At 39.6% G+C, this 17,591-nt stretch overlaps 1 protein-coding gene across 19 annotated transcripts in view; it reads right to left on the bottom strand.

Moving 5' to 3' along the window:
- Positions 1-17,591, bottom strand: part of LOC105938374 (ryanodine receptor 3) — a 144,114-nt gene that overhangs the window by 45,407 nt on the left and 81,116 nt on the right. For all 19 annotated transcript variants that reach the window (XM_036150729.1, XM_036150737.1, XM_036150734.1 and 16 more), the window contains 15 exons: positions 16,437-17,241; positions 15,738-15,938; positions 13,757-13,859; positions 10,981-11,112; positions 6,425-6,698; positions 6,052-6,166; positions 5,405-5,537; positions 4,226-4,329; positions 3,517-3,652; positions 3,117-3,303; positions 2,890-2,998; positions 1,454-1,574; positions 852-1,021; positions 399-619; positions 89-179 (listed from right to left, as the gene is read on the bottom strand). In XM_036150729.1, the coding sequence (XP_036006622.1) occupies positions 89-179; positions 399-619; positions 852-1,021; positions 1,454-1,574; positions 2,890-2,998; positions 3,117-3,303; positions 3,517-3,652; positions 4,226-4,329; positions 5,405-5,537; positions 6,052-6,166; positions 6,425-6,698; positions 10,981-11,112; positions 13,757-13,859; positions 15,738-15,938; positions 16,437-17,241 (2,902 nt within the window). The remainder of the gene's footprint in view (positions 1-88; positions 180-398; positions 620-851; positions 1,022-1,453; positions 1,575-2,889; positions 2,999-3,116; positions 3,304-3,516; positions 3,653-4,225; positions 4,330-5,404; positions 5,538-6,051; positions 6,167-6,424; positions 6,699-10,980; positions 11,113-13,756; positions 13,860-15,737; positions 15,939-16,436; positions 17,242-17,591) is intronic.

Genomic DNA, 17,591 nt, shown 5'->3' with positions numbered 1-17,591 from the left:
AATAGAAAGATTGAAAGGGCTGTATTCAAGATAAAAGGGGTTAAATATTAAACAAACAAAATATACACAAAGATATATTGTTGCTAACCCTTAGAGGCATCTTGCAGTATTCAGTCAGCAAGGGCACATCAAAGACGAGACGGTGCAGGAGCTGCTGCAGCATGGAGGGACGGAGGTGTCTGCACAGACGGGTGAGAAAGACATAATGCTTTTGCCCCGGGCATTTTCAAACTCTGTACAAGTTCATCAATCTGTCATAAAAGAACATTAAAGTCCACCGAGCTCAAAGTTATGACACAATTTCCCCGTTGACAGCCAATACGAAAATACAGTTTGCATTTGCAGTTGCAAAGAGTTTTATTACTGGCAGAGGAAACTTTCGATCCTGCGTTCCTTACTTGCAAATAGACAGCAGGCACTCTTCTATGGCGTCCCTCTGTGCCTTGGTCAGTGAGCGGCCCTTGGAGAGCCGGTAGATAGTGTGCAGGGTGGAGTCGATGAGGGTGGCGTGGTGCTCGGTGCCGGCAAAGAGAGGCGCGCAGCGGGTTAGGAGGGGAAGCATCGCGGAGCCGATGTAGCGATTCATAGCCAGGGCGGTCTCAGTAGTGCAGAGGACCTCCTGGTGAAAGGACACATGGTTGTTGCACAACACACACCAGATATGCTTAAAGAAGACTGAAATTCAGACATAAACTCCCAGAACAATCCTCAATACATAGCCCATGCCTATTTTTAAGTCTGTAAATACGGCAGCCTTTGTAGGTATGATATATCCCCCCCCAAAGATTACGGGACCTGAGGTTTATGTTATTATATCATTTGTCTCCCACACCACGGTCAACCCTAATCACCGTATCCAGAGTGGTGGCTGCCCTCAGGTCGGGGAGGAAGCCAACTTCGAGCAGATGAAGCAGAAAGCTTTGGTCTTCAATACCGTAGACCCTGTCTAAAAACAGCACCATGGGGGCTTTGTGGTCTGGACAGAAGCTTGCCGACATGTCAGGCTCAGTCATTGATCCGTCTGAGAAGAATCAAATAAGACAGAAAAAAAAAAAAAAACGTTTAAAGCCTGGTGCACACATATGAGCTGGTAAATAGTCAGGAAAACATATACAGTACATAATGGCGAGTATTTTCTCAATAGGACAACCATGTTTCTTCCTTCATAATGTTTTCTGGTGCTGGACCCTCAACCTGCTGTTTTTCCCTGTTCGGCTGCTGACAAAACTGGTGTGCCGTTGCTCAAAGCCGCAAATTTAAGAGCCGATCGTGCCACGCTTATGCAGCTCAATCGATAGAGCTAGACGGCTAGCCATAGCAATCAGCTTACTGTGATTCATGGACGTGTGCCATAATGCATTGTGCTGGTTAAAAGACATGAGCAGAGAAATAAAATCCATAACTTGATGCTTTTGGTTAGTAAATATCAAAGTGCAAACATCCTGACAGGTACCTTTATTGAGAATGGGTGTTTTGAGGGGAATGCTGATAATTCCTACAAGGTCCTCGGTGGGCACGAGAGAACGTAGTATGGCTCGAATGCGCAGAGCTTCGCCTTTTCCCTTGTTGATGAGCTGAGGAAAGCAAATCCAGGTGAATTAGAGCCATAGCACATCAAGAATAGTGAGCGGGACGATGGAAGAGTTTACTGTAGGTAGAACACTTCCACTGAGCTATTCTGTTATCTGTGAAGTGTTTGAAATAAAGTCAGAGGAATGGCAAAAAGACATTAGAAATGTTTGAAGAGGACAAATTTTACAGATAAAATATAATCGATATCTGCTTGCTTTACTGCAAGCCATGCCTGATCAAAATGTTTTCATCTGTACATGCACACTGTGGTCTGCTTTGGTTTCTGCAGATATTTGTGTGCCGCACAGATTTTTTGTGACCATGTTTGCTGAACGCGCTGACAGGGACAACAATAGCCTCAGTCACAGGGTTGCACCAAACATGAAAAGCAAACCAAAACAACAGGTCAGACCAAGGCAATAAGAGAAAAAACAAGAATAAAGCTTGTTTTAATGGAAGCTGCTACCTTTCAGATGCAAAAGGGAAACATAAAAAGTATCTTAACATTCTAATCTAGTGAGATTCTTCTTTGTGGGCAGTGTATATAAACCGATTCATTGTCGTGCCAAAGATGCCACAGTGATAACTGGGCATCTCTGACTGGATATGAGCTAAAAACAGTATAAAGAACACTCGATTTTCTGTGAGGTAAAAGCTGCTCACGTGCCCAGACATAGAGAGGTAAGTCAAGCCCTTTAAGCGGAAATAAATCAGAGCGAGACTTTCTCATTTCCCACTTTTGTCAGTTTAGTCATTTCCAGTCGTCCAACACATGAAATCAATTTGTATCTGCCTTGCAGGTTTAATGAAATTTAATCAAATTGGCAAACAGCCGGATTCAGCAAATACCAGGAAGGCTGACCATGTTACAGCAAAGTTGATCTGTTTGATCCTTTTACATTTTCAACCTCTCTATAATGGAACATGCTGGATTCAACAATCCGGGATCCCTTTTGGAAATGTCAAAGGTCAGTACTAACCAGCAGTAGATTATAAATATGTCTTTTGCATGACTGCTGAAAATGGTTCTTGCATAAATTGTGTCTATGTTGTAAAGTATTTGTAAAACCCTTTCCCTCCTTGCTCACATGCACGATGTGGCATCACCTCTGGTTCCAACATAAATAATGCTCCTCGCTCACAGTAGGAAGGCTGGAAAGAAATTATCTGAATGCGGGTAATTATAGTTCTTACAGAGTAGTGAAACATGTCTCAAATCAGCATCAGCAGGTCAGAGCATCACAAAAACAGTTCATCTCAAATCAAACATTGAGCAGAAGCAACAGAAATGCCACAAAGAAACGAAAAAACACATACGTGCATCTCGGGGGCACAGCGTCCCAGCAGGTCTATGAGGGCAGAGTAGAACGACATGATGGCATTGCCCATGTGGACCACCTCCTCTTCGTCATCACCATCAGCAGACCTGTCAGTGAAATAATACATTTAAGACAATGAAAAACATTTTTCAAAGGGCACTATACAATCACTGAGCAGCTGATCTTCACTTTATCATATTTATTTATTTAATGTCTTTTGCTTACAGATCAGAGCTGACTCGGTGCACAGAGCCCGGTAGGTCCAAAGCCGGAGTCTCAGAGATCTTAATGGCCTCCTTCATCGCAGCCAGCAGGCCATTTCCACCCTCTCCTCTTAGGGCAGGCCCAAAACACTCTGGACGACGGATGAGCAACTTGACCACAACACTTGAGTTCTCCTCCACGCTCTCTCCTTGAACACAGAAAAACGAAACCTTATAAGTTTGTATGTTGAAGATTATATAGCAAACGTGTTCTTTATATATACATTCATCACAATTAGTTGCTCTACCATAGGCAGGAAAATGAAGTTATTTGAAACCTAGTGTCTACACTGGGAAAAAATATCCGAAAAAACAATGACGCATGGAATAAAAACGAAACTGGAGAGTAGAAGCAGCCATACCGTTGACAAAGACCGCAAAGCGCAAGAAGGAGAGATAACGCTCTCCTTCGATGGGGTTCCAGCCAATGTCTGGATAGCCTTTAGCCAGAAGCATCGGACAGCTCTGTAGACCACATCCAGCCAGATAAGTGACCACCTATAAAGAAATGATGTGGTGTTCAAAATACAAGTACAAAAACAGACAAATGAAATAACTTGTTTGTTGGACATGCTTCTTTGTGTCCGCTATCTTCATTTCTGTCTTGGAATCAAACAAGTCAAGTTTATTTGTGTAGCACATTTCAGCAGCAAGGCGGTTCAAAGTTATTTACATCATGAAAACACAAGATCATCATGAACAAATCGAAACAATCACTGGTTGTGAGACCAGTAACAAACATTCAATTGTATCAGGTGAATCAATACACATCAACTATTTTGGTCGAAAGCAACTCCAAACAGATGGGTTTTTAATCTTGATTTAAAGGAACTCTTTTTCAGCTGTTTTGCAGTTTTATGGGACTTCGTTTCAGATTTGTGGAGCATAGAAGCTGAAAGCTACTTCTCCATGTTTGGTTCTGGTTCTGGGTGTGCAGGGTAGACCAGAACCAGAATATCTGAGTAGTCCGGGACATTGATACAACAGCAACAGGTCTTTAATGTGTGTTGGTGCTAAGCCGTTCACACTGACATTGCACTGAGCAACAAGAAGTTAGAAGTCCTCCTGTACCTTGTCCAGATCAGGTTCCTCCAGTGCCAGAGCCAGGCCGTTGTTATCCATTACAGATGATGCAGCTACATCTAGAGGAGTAGATCCTCTCATTGCTGGTGAAGCTAAAACCCCAAGGAGACAAAGTCAGATATTAGTGACTGTTACATCTTAATGCAAATTCCCTTTGATGCACACTACAAAATAACCGCAACAAACAGCAGGGGTTGCTATTTCCTCTTTATACAATTTAGTCATTCAATATCTCATGGGACCATGGTTGGTAGAAGTACCAATAGTGGTTCTTGGATTTTTTATTTAAACATATTAAGAACAAATAGTGGTATTAATAATTTACAAAGTAATCACAAACGTAAAGTGGAGCTTTTCAGAACAAGCAGCCTAAAAGATGATTTAGTCCATCCCACTGATCCTTGATCAAAAGAAACTACTCAAAAGAGTACAAGAAAGGTACATGAGATAATATTTCAAGAAAGATTAAAAACCTGTGCCTTCTAATTTTGCTTTTCTCTAAAGTCAAAATACTTATTTGGAAAATACTTCAAACCCAGCATGTTCCATCTGCAAGCTAGAAATCCTAATAAACAGAGGCAGGGTAATTACCATCAACTTCCCAATTCCATAAATGGTACTTTTTAAATTCATGATTCAATTTACTTATAGGTACATTTTAGAAATAGCATAAACCTAAAGCGCTGCACAGCAAAAAAAAAAAAAAAAAAAAAAAGTGTACAAGAAAGAAGACAAGACATGAAAAACACACTTATCACAGAGGCAGAGAAAAAAAAAAACAAAGCTTAAAACATTGTCATTTCACTGACAAGGTGCTTTGCTCTTGTCAGAATGGGTTTGATAAAAGCACATATTATTCTTGGCAGATCTTCTCCTCGCCAGAACTGACTTAGGTTTTGCAAAAGTTACAGAGAAAAAAGAGCCTGAGGATCAAACTCCAAGGAACATATTAGGATAAAGAATTAATAGAATCTGCTTTGCAGATGTTTCAAACCAGACTGTAAAACGGCCCTAAAATGCAGTTGTTCTTGATCTAAAAAGTATGAGAACAGCTGGAATATTTTTTATTTACTCCTGACCAGTTAATAACTTCTACATTCAGTAAAACCATGAGGCAGCTGCGTTTATGCGATGCCTGGCGGCGCTCCTGAACAGAACCGTACTTACCCAGCCCCACGCTACTGTTCTCCAACAAATAGCTGAGGTGGTCAAACATGGCTTTCTGGTTCTGACGGCTGATCCGGCAGAAGTAGCACAGGAAGCGACAACAACTGGCCACCATTTTAGGAAAGGCAATTTCCTGCAAGATGGCATATACAAAAAAAATGATATGATAATTGTTTTATTTTTGTAGCCGATATGTTTTAATCTTGACATGTTTCTACACAACAGCATTAACTGTGAATTGAAATAGATTAGGCTTCCTTCTTGCAAGCATCTTTTAAGATCAGGCTGATGTAGAGACAATGCTTTACTCTGGGCACACCTGGTAAATAGCTTTAAATACTCCCACAATCTATTATTCCTTGTTGATATTTAAAAGTCCGGATACATTCACACTCTGCCAGTCACTCAGGCATGTTCTGCTTTTCCTGTTTCACTGCCAAAAACTGTCAGAACCACATCATAAACATTGAGACTATAATTCACACACAAAGCGTTGCATAGTAAGCTGAAAATGGACAAACGTTATGAGTAAATGTGCAACATTAGTACTAGGGAGAGGCTGTCCTGACATCTCTGCATCCTTCTCTGATTGACTGACACCTCATGATAAATAACAGTAATCAATATAACGGTAGATGTTTCCAAACCTGAGACTTGTCTCCTCCAAGCACATTCACCATGACCTCCATTACAGTTTCATGCATCCCCAGTATTCTCATCAGATTGGGGTGCTGGTAAAACACCTTGTTGTTCATAATGTCACTGCAAAATAAAATAAGGAACTTAGTTTGTCACTAAATCTGCGTACAACTTTAACTAGCACAGAATGTTACAGGCATTAGTAATCATACACTACTTTTTAGTGTTCAAACAATGTCTCAACAAATTACATTGAAATGTGGTATTGTAATGTGACAAAATATAAGAAAGTTCAACGGTTATGATTACTCTTGCAAGGAACCATATACTATGGTAGATAAGATAACCTGTAAGGGATAGCCAGCAGATCCAGCAGCCTACCTGAGTCCATCAATCATGAGCTTCTCCTCCTCTTTCCCCATGCGGACAGACAGTAGAGACCTGATCTGACCGAGGGAGGCCAGGAGGTTGATGGTGTCCTGAACCGAGGCGGCACTGATGGTGTAGGTCTTCCTCATTGCCCGGAGAAGCTCCCCGATGCTGTCATACTGCCTCCTCAGCAGGCTGAACATCTTGCGAACCAGTTTGGGGTCTTGGATGTGACACTCCTGGGCCCAGCTGACCATCGTCTGAGAGATGAGCTCCTTCAGATTAGCTGAAGTAGAAGTCCAGTTAAGATCACTCAGTGTCACTTTCACAGCAGAGCAAGATCATCAACTATTTAAAGTCATGCCAAAGGAGCATTTGCTACGTTTTAATTGTTATACAACCAATCCTAATATTTGACAGTATCCAGTCTAAAACAATAGCAAATTTTAAAAAAAAGGCCCGCAAAGTCAACACGCTCAGAGGAGAGATGTTAAAATCATCAAAAAAGCATCAAAAGTAATAAGTATTTAAGTTGGACTAATTTGGTAATGGATGCAACTTACAGCTGCCTGAGATCATCAAATGCTTTTTTAAAGTGGTGTCATTGCCTTTTGATTCTTATTGTACGCTACTGTGCTTACAGAATACCTTTCCAGGATATGTTGAGGCAACATTTACCCTCCTAATGGTGCTCTTGAAAAGATGTTTGGACAGTTCACATGTCAGTTAGCCCTTTTGATTCATTAAAATCAGATCAATAAGTTATGCTTGTGTGTGTGTAAAGTACTATAGGTTGGTTCTCAGAGTACACCAACACCAAGGGAGAGAAGATCAACTAAACAATGCAGAGACATAAAAAATATGTTTTAGACCCATCTATTTATAACAGATTCTATGCTATGGGAGCCCCACTCGTTGCGCTTAACAAAAGCAACTGATTTGAAATCACACTCAAAAAGCTATGAGTGCCATGACTGTAGAGCAGCAGGCTGCAGGCAGGCCACCTGAGCAGATAGTCATATTAACAAACTAATATCAGCTTGTTTGACTTGCTTTAGTTTCTAAAGAGCAGAAAGGAAGAGAAAAAAATCATGTAATATTCTGCAAAATGAGCACCCAGAAATTTTAGAGGTGTTTATTCTATAGTTTTATCCTAAGTCCTTGTAGAAATGGAAAATTACAATAACTAAATGGAAAACACTATTATTATAGGAATAATCATTACACATGTAAGTAAACTGTATTTACATAGCACCCTTTAAACTTCAAGAACCACAATGGCTTTACACTTCCCCATAATGACATATAAATATGTTATTTGATTACTGATTATAATGGGAGCAACATGAAACAAAATGCTGTTCAATAACCATTCTAATTTTTTTTTTACTTTTTGTGTAAATGTAATAATACTGTTGAGCTGGACAATAAATCACTTTCAATAATATATAAATTATTTCAATTGTTTTCATTGATTTATTTTTGCTTTGAAACTACATGTGACGCCTTATCCTCTCAGCAACACCAGACTCTCATGTCTCACTATAAACTACAGTTACAAACTCTACTCCTCTGTTTCTGTCACCAACGCTGCTCTCCGGCATTTTCCCCTCAAACACATGTGGCTGTGAAGAGTTTTTCTGATGAAAAACCCAGCACGGATATATTTTTACCAAGGCAAGGCGTCATGGCTAACCATTAAATGCTTTAGGTGGTTGAGCCATTCATCAAAGGCAGAAAATAACTTGTCTCTCTTTTACTTATTTTCATGAAATAATGGCCACAGCAGTGGTGCCTGTATCTTCAGGGTCTGTTACACCACAGATGATTTAATAGGAAGGAGAAGTTATGGCTAGAGACTCAGAGTGTAATTCGACATAAATTCCTTTTCACTTGTCGACCTGCTTCTTCCTCGTAAACACTTAGAAAAAAATAATGCTTTACACTTTTACCCAACAGTTTAGGGATAATGAAACCCATTTTTTTTTTTATTAGGAATGCAACGAGACATTGGCTGGTAACTGCAATTATCCAGTGACTGACCGGTTGGACACTTAAAATGAAAAAAAGCATTACGATCAGTAAGTGCACTAAACTAACTGTGAAGCCCAAAACTTTTAGTATTACTGAGGCTTTTATTATCAAGTCAAATGAAAGAGATGTGAAAAAATTTGAAACAACACTGTATTTTATAATATATGTCAAGACATGTCTGCTGTTCATTCTGGCTATGAGAGAGATGGAGAGAGCGATACTTTCAGCAGACACCAGGAAGGCGGAACCGAGTTCAGAGGAGTTGCTGCTTTTACGGAACATGTTGGATTTGGAAATATTGGCATTCTTTTAAAGAGCAAATATGCACTTTATTTGGGGAATACAAGCAATGTCAGACTACTGTTTTAGTAATGCTAGATGCACTACCTCTGCTAACTTTTGAAAAGAACCCTTTCTAAACTGTCAATTGACACACTATGCACATGCTACATTAATTTAGTGGATTTTGTCTGTGTCTCCTTATTCCCTCCTATCCTGTTATGCTTGCTGTGTACATAAGATAAAAGGTTTTGGGGAAGGCTGAATGAATAACATACATAAGGAATAGCACCTACACGTGCAGGTGAGAGGGTGAATCTCATTGCAATCTCAATTTCTGCATGAGCACACATTCACATTTGTCAAGCACTGAGGGGCCAATTGGGCCTTTAAAACATTCTGTTTATATGAATTTGACATCAATTAGAGGGTTTTGAGTCTATGAGCCAGAAACTGAAAAAGGGTCACATTTATATATGTTAAGTACCTTCCATTGAAATTGTTTTACTTCAGAAATGTTAAGCTCCTCAGGAGCTGAAGAGCCTTATTATAAGTGAAGCATTATGCACTAGCATGCCCATATTCTCCTTAAAGCTCGGGTCAGTTGTGAATCCTGGCTGTGCTCTACAGACGTTAATGAAATAAAAAAAGTTGCATTATTTTTCAAATATTTTTTTTTTTTTTTGAAAACCCTCTGTCAATCTATCTGTCTCCTGTTTAATAGATGGATGCAATGTCCCTGAGCACCTGTGTAACTCAAATTAAACTGGTCCTCAAGGGTTCCCAAACGTTTCAGCCTGCAACCCAAAAAATAACAGTGCCAGAGATTGGCGAAATTATGAGAATAAAGTCGTAATATTACAAGAACAAAGTAATACAATTACGAGAATAAAGTATTATTTTTTATCAGAACTCTTACAAAAAAGATGTTTAAATGTGTTAAAATGTCTTGTTATGTTAAGTTATGGTTTTGTATTGGTTTTGCAAATAAGGAATTAAAAAATTGTTTTAGCACATCATCATCAGATCATCTCCCAAACCCCACTTTGGGAACCCATTCTCTAATTTATCAGCCCTGGAAAAAAAAGAAACCTACTTAGAACATTGACCCAAAGTAGTAATATTACATTGTTATTTAATTTTACACAAATGCAAGTCTTTTCAGCATAGCCAAAAGTCCGTGCTGATTTCAAGTCACAAATTATTAAATAGATTTAGGTCTGGACTTTGACTGGCCAATCCAACATGTCCTCCAGGTCTGCCCTGCGTATAGATGCATCCACTTTTCAAACAACATCGTGTTTTTGTGTTCAAATGGATCTGCTGTGCTAGGTTTTTCTTGCCACTTTGTTTTGGTCCGTCACATTAAAACCCAAGAAAATACAGAAAGGGGTACGGTTGTAACACGACGAAATGTGGAAAAGTCCAAGTGGTATAAATTATTTTGCAAGGCACTTACAAAAATACCATAAAAACTAATACAGGTTGGATGAGATCAGCAGCATTGATGCAGCTTTTTACTCCTAGAGCTTTTATATGAGCTATTAATTTCTTTTTGAGATAGAAAATTCACCTCAGCTTGTTTCACATTCTTGTAGTTCTGGCAGTGCAACACCGGAGAGTATCGTTTCCATAAAAGTGTGTTTTCTAGGTCAAGCGTTTGGTAATATTACCATTTCTTTTCATATTTCTCCTCTCCCAGAGCTGACAGAGGGAACTCTGCACTTTGGAGTCTCTCCTCCATCATGCTCTGTATTTCCAAATTGAAATTGAGAAGAAACTTAAGGCACTGCTACCAAGTAACTCAGTCCACATAATAGACAAAGACACACAAGGAGTAAAGAGAGGAGCTACCAAAAAAATACTCTTCCCTCCCTCAGTGTCGAGAGAAAGGCAGAGGGCTTGTACAAACCAAGGCAAAATCTCCAGGAGTAAAAGGAACATAAACTAATTAGACCTTTGCTTTTATGGAAGAAAATACAAATTGCTTTGGACAATACGTTGTGTTAAAATAATTGAAAGAAGAGCCCCTTTCTGTCTTGAGAACTCATTTTTAAATGTTGGACATTCATTGATTTAACCAACTCTCATTTGTTTCTGAGTTCAAACGCTATAATTCCCGTGATGCTTTCCAGTGGTCACATAAATCAAATTTAGGACATACCGCTGGGTCGGTCTACATTCTGTATTTAGCAAGCACCCCAGCAACGGGAATAATTACAGTGATAAGAACAAAAAAACAATGATTTCCTCACATGGTGCAGCTTGTTTCTTCTCTGTGGGCTCTTGTGCTTTGTAAGACTGGCTTTTAATCTTGTTCACCAGCATAAGGAGGCGACCTTTGATGGATGTATCCCGATCGTCTTCATCTTCCTCCATCGGGATTCCTACACAGCACAAAAAGACAAACACCATATCCATTCAGCGTTAAAACTGAATTTCTGCTTATCTTAGTTTTACTGAGCAAGTTAAGACACATTTTATGTGTTCAAACCAAATAATAAGATGTATTTTTGGGCAATATTGTATCAATTTTTTTTAATTTTCATAAGTGATGGGGTGAGTTACCGGGACATGTAGGCGCCATGTAGGACAGCTGGGACTACTGTTTGCTCGGTGATTGGGTAATTCAATTATTTAAGTAAAAATGAAGATGTCAGAACAATTGTTGAAGCACTGAACAATAAATCCTTTACTAAGATAGGCTTTTTGGACACAATACTGCTGATGCTGACATTTCAACAATTCAACCTGGTGGTTGGGAAAATAAAGAACAATTTTAAATTCTAAAATTTAAAATATAAAAAACTATTCCATATTTAATTGTTTATTTACAGAGTAGAGACTTGCAGTCGCTCTCTGTACATCTGTACACACCCTTTTCACAATTGCTAGGCTTTTATGATAAGACAAACAAACACGTCCTGACTCATCATTTCACAGCGACTCATCATTTCACAGCGACACATATTGTGTATAATTCAACTTAACAACCTGGTTGCATACATGTGCATACCGGAAGAAAAGTATGCTTTTTTTATGCACCGTTTGCTCAGATTTCAACATTTAGTCTTGTCCAGTTGTCTGGTAGGAATTTCCTGACATTTGTAATCTCTCCTCAAACTATTGGTTTAGCTAAAGGAGGCAGTGGGGACTCAAGAACTCGCTGGAGGGACAATATTTCCCGTCTGGCATGAGAGCGCCTTGGGGTCAGATAAGGGGAAGACAAGGGATGGATGGATTTTTCTTCCAGTGAATCAAACTATAAACCTTTTCAAATATCAGTTACTTTTGACCCAAAACCTTCCACCGTCTGTGAGAAAGCTGGTGGTAAAGGGATTTTAATTTGGCAGGATCACAGTGAATCCAAGTGTAACTTAGAACCAGCACATGAAATTAACATCACCAGAGGTCTAGAAAAGCTAGAATGACCTAACTGGGTCCATAAATAAATCTGAAAGAAAATCTGTGGATTCATCTGCGGCCGGTAGTGGAGAGGAGATGTTCTCACAGTGTGACATCTAGAGAGAATGTAGTGCTCAAGGTAGTGAGCAAATATCTGTTATTCCAGATGTGCTGGGTTGATGGACTAAACAAAACTGAGTCCTGTTTTTGAATCAAAGGTGCTTTAAAAAACAGTATTAGCATAAAAGTGTACTTTTTGCACCTTTTTTCCCACTTTTGAAATTTTCCCTGAATAAATGTGTATGTTTCTCAGTTAAATTGTGCCAGATCATGTCAGATTAAAGATGGCAATTTAGTTCATGCTCTCCTTATGTCACAAAAACCTGCCAATTGTATTAGGTATGTGTAAACCTTTCAGAACCAAGGGTAGATAAATCACCAGGACACAGAATTGCCATCTTGGAATAATTTCAGGAAGTATAAAACTACCATTCGTGGATGTTTCTCTGTGTTTAAGTTGTGAGCTTTAGTTCCACCAGCAACTGCAGGCTCCAAAATGCTTTCAGGAAATGTGGGTTTTCTTACCTTACCACAAATCCTGTGTGTGAGAAGAGCCTATAAATTCTTAGTATAAATCAGGTAATTAATGGAGTCAAATTCTTACTCACTTCTGAAGCCTTAAAGGGTCTGAGACCCAAATACATCTGGGATTTGATGACAAGGTTTTCACCCAGCATCCACCGATGAAGAGGATGTTTTATAGCCCCTGATATTGAAACCTTGTGCCCACTGAGCACCAGTAAAGGTGTCCTGTGACTTTTTTCTCTCCAAAATCTTTTTTTGAAATATCCAATATGCTCATTAAAACAATGGATAATGGTCTGACTGTCATAGGTTTAACAGCACCTTAAGTATTCATACACCTTGATGATTTTTCACATTTTTATGGAAAGTCCAAGAAAAACTTGATTCTCGGCTTTCAATATTTTGCTTAGATTTTTGAGGTTGATATTCTAGTAGGACAACCCCCTAAACCTTTCGTCAGAGCTACTATGTGATGATTTAATCAAAGCATTCAAAGATGACCTTCATCCAATCTAACTGCATTTTCATAATTTTACATAAAAAAATGGGCAAAACTTTAAAGCTTGACATCAACAAAGGCGTAACTGAACCCAAAAGACTTGCAGCTGCAATTAGGCCCTGTGTTACCTAATTGTATTAGCCATAAAGAAAATTACAGAATCAAACAATGCTGTGATCATAATGCCTACTTGTTTTTAATTGAGCCTCCAGTGTGTTGTTATATGTACATCCATAGTGACAGTTTACGCTGCTTTTGTGAATCGTCTCTAATAAATTCTAAAATTGATTAGTGTAATAAAAGTTCACTGCGTTGTATTTAAAAAAAAAATTACACGGTAAGCATAACCAGCAAAGAAGCTCGTAACGTTTTTGCTACATCCGCATCTCACTGCACTTTATCCTGTACTGTAATTCACTGTCAGGTATCCTGTAGAGTTACTGCAATCTTTCTGAGCTGTGTGAAAATGAAATTTCGTTCTGTATGCACTCTGTGTATACAAAATGACAATAAAGAAAGTCTAAGTCTAAGTCTAATCTCACCACAGTGGAGCTGAAGCTGGTTGTGGAAGCTATACAGCTCCTCCTGTATTCCTGAAGGACACGGACAGTCGTCTCCTATACTGAAAGTCAGCAGCATGTTGATCTGAAATGAGAGAAAATATGGAATCAGAAAGCGTATTCACTCTAAATAACATGCATGTAGGTGTCAATTACACTTCCATCTTGTATTAAAGGGTTTATGAATTTTAACTGATGACTAATCCTGCCTTTCATATCAAATGTCATCTCTACAAGATGCATCATTGTCATACTCACAAAAAGGCAAAAAAAAAATGCTTTAATGAATAAATGTCTCTTTGCAGTAGCAGACAAAAGGGCCATGCAAGACATATAAGTATAAGTGAAGTGGTGCACTTTGTCTCCAGCTGTGACTTTTAAGAGACACTAAACTGCAAATGCGTGTGGTTCTTTGGCTGAGAGTGCCTTCTCAGCGGTGCACAAGATGAATTTGCCTTCAAGCTTTATTGAGGATATGGAACAGCTTCAAAAACATTTGGGACAATGAGCAGCTCTCACTCTCTTGAGGCCAAAAAGCAAAATTGAAACACTAATGATTCAAACCCCTGTAGACCACCATTTGGATTGGAAACTGCACGTTCAAATTAATAAATTAGAAGCGATATGTAACCCCTTTTCCAATTTGTTTATCTACTCACATACACATTTTGACACAGGGTGCCTGCAAGATGGTTTTCTTGGCCACATATCACAGCTTCAGAAGATTTCAATTTACTGTGAGTCAACAATTTGCCTAAAATGAATAGAAATGTGAAACTAATGCAGAAGGGACAGACATTTTGATTTTCTGTGCACATTTATCTTCTTCTTAAATGAGCCAGGCTATAATATTTCTCAAAGGCTGAGGTGGTCCGATGCGCAGAACCACATCAAGCTAGACGTTGATGAATGAGAAGTTTGAATGTTCCGTAGGGATTTGTAGCAACAAAAGCCCAATACATGATAGAGGCAACAGCCACACGCTACTTTTGATGATAGAAAAGACAAAGTCACTTTAGGATGTTTCTTTAAGCGGCTGAATGCTGTCTAGGAAGTTAGGCACACTGTCTTTCTGCCACTATTTCGCATCAATAGGTGCTTATGGACACATTTAGATGCATTTTTTAACTATGGTCCTGTTTCTTTTAATGTGCAGATTTTGTGAAGCTAACTATTTCAGTGTCACATCATTATGTCTTTAGTGCATTTCATTATGCTATTAGCTAAATGAATCAAATTTAAACCAGACAAACTCATCAATAACACATGTACTTAGTCCCTTGTACTGTAAGTTAAAAGTGTTACAATCCCCCATAGTTACATTAAATGTGAAAAGGTTTAAGAGAAGATCTTTTTTTCTCTTGGAGTTTTACCAAGGACTGAACTGAGACCTGTTTTTGTTTAACTTTGTCATGCTGTACATATCTGATAGAAAAATTTGAAATGCTTTTACTGTGACATGCAATGAACGCAAGAGTTATTGTATAAAATAAACAAACTGAATCAAATGCATTTTAGGAAAACCAGCTGATAACTTAAATCAGTTTATGTGAGCACCTTGCAGTTCATTAGATGTTACTGGCAGAAACAAGCAGTATGCCCTTTTGAGAAAGAGTCCTTTCAGTTCCCTTAATCAATGGCCTCCACAGCAAATCATTGATATAACAGAATACAATAGCCTGTAAACAAAAACATTCGTGCTCAACACATAATCTTGATGGCTGTATCTTTTTTTTTATGTTGCGAAATTATTTAACAAAAGCATACTGCTGTGATTGAGGAGAGTCTCCTGGTTGCAGTCTGCAGAGAGTGCCTGTGTGGTTGCGTTGGCCGTGTCGCATGAACTATAGTTTCAAATTAACACAAGCTTTGACTCATCTGCAAAAAAATGTGCATGCCAGCTCACAAGATGTCAAACTTTCAGATTTATTTCAAGTCGTCTTTAACCGCGATTTTGTCTGACCTGCTCCTGGGGAGGCGATCTGAACTCTTTTGTCTTCTTTGCCGTGACAGCCGCAGACATATTGAGGGCCAGCATGAGCTCATTGTAGCGGAACTTCTGGTTGTGCTGCAGTTTAGAGACAAAGCTGTCTGAAAACGACACAATGGCCTCGATGCGGTGCTTCAGCTCGCAGTCGCAGAAATAATGAAGCAGCTCACACATCTGGAGAACAGACAAAGGAAGACGACACAATTCTCAGAGACTGAGATGGTTTTCAGTACCGCTTTGTTTTCTTGTACAATCAAGACTTGGATAGAGCGTTCAGTTGCCTTAAGGCTTTGACATTGTCCCACTCAAAAAAGATAATTTCATGTTTGAATGACCTCTAATAGTGATATAGCATTGAAGCAATTACTGAGGATGTGATAAAGAACAGAGCTATGGTAGTTTTTAGCTAGAAATAAGCACTTGTCCGTTTACAGGTGTTTCTCAATAAATCCTAATATTCCCGAAAAGTTATTTTATTTCAGTAGTTTAATATAACCTTTAAAAACTGATTATATACTGTAGATTTATTACACAAAGCGGCGTATTTCGAATGTTAATTCTGTTAATTTGGATGATTATGGATTACAGTGAATGTAAACCCAGGAATCAGTTTTGCAGGAACTCCATTGCTGCCCCACTGTTTAGTTTTACACTTTCTGTTTTCATCATTACCAGTCGCTTGACAGGCTCTGGGAGCCTCTTCTCCAGGAGTCCCTTCACCGGCTGTTTGGCCTCCTTGGCTGCCTCCTCTTCTCCTGCTTCAACCGCCTTGCCCTCGGCCCCAGTGAGTCCCTCTTTGTCCGTGGGCCCTGCAGCCCCTTCCTGACGTGTATCTCTGAACACATTTGGGTCGATGAGAAGTAAAATCTTTTGGACATCCTCACTACCCAAAACTCCCATTGTCAGCAAGGTGCTAATGAGCTTCAGGATCGGCACAAACTGATACTCCACGCCTCCTCCGACAGGATCTCGGATGTGGTGCCCGCCGCCTTGAACGGCTTCTGTCAGCATTAAAATCGCCTTTTCCTTAAGTGCATCCAGTGGGATTTGGGGACTGAACAGATAATCCCTCTTGGTGCTGATGAAGCATGGTGGGGTAAAGTTGAGGCGGGGCTTTAGGGAGGTGCTGAGCCCCACCCCTGGCAGGCTGTGCTTTTTAGAAGCACTGGAAAACAGACGGATTGAGCGCGTCTCCGCTGTGACTGGAATGATGAACTCATCCTTCATCATGAGCCTGGCCTCCTTGGCCGTCTCCAAGTGGATGCTGATCAGAACATTGTAGAAGCCCTCCCGTAACATGCCAGAGAGGTACTGGTTATCGATGGTGTATAAGAGCTGCGACTGGTCCACGTGGCTGCAGAGGGCGTGGGCAACGCGGGTGTTTCCCAGGGCGCAGAGGGCGCAGTAGAGCTTCAGGGTGTGGTAGTGGAACGTCCTCAGGTCCTCCTGCTCTGACAGCTCCATAATGTCGACACACCTTTAAAAGGAAAGGAGGAGACATATACGACAATTGATTAACTGAACTAGATTTGTGGTGAAATCCTTTAACAAGATTTAACCTGGTATCCAGCTGAATATGATCCCTGGATAGTAAAATGAAAACAGAGCTTCATACCCCTTAAATGTTTCTTTTTTTAATCTGCTCAACAACAAACGTAAACGTACTTCAAGTAGATTTCATGGGATACATAAACACAAATATGAGCGTAATGTGCAAGTGGATGCAAACGAACAGATTTAGGTTCATATTTTCTTAAAAAGGAAGATCTGAAAAGTGTGGCGTGCACAGGTATTCAGTACTTTATACCATCCATCCATCCATCCATC

Source organism: Fundulus heteroclitus, chromosome 19 (genome assembly GCF_011125445.2).
Source record: "Fundulus heteroclitus isolate FHET01 chromosome 19, MU-UCD_Fhet_4.1, whole genome shotgun sequence".
In the NCBI taxonomy this organism is placed as follows: domain Eukaryota; kingdom Metazoa; phylum Chordata; class Actinopteri; order Cyprinodontiformes; family Fundulidae; genus Fundulus; species Fundulus heteroclitus.
This window is presented reverse-complemented; position numbering and strand designations above follow the sequence as displayed.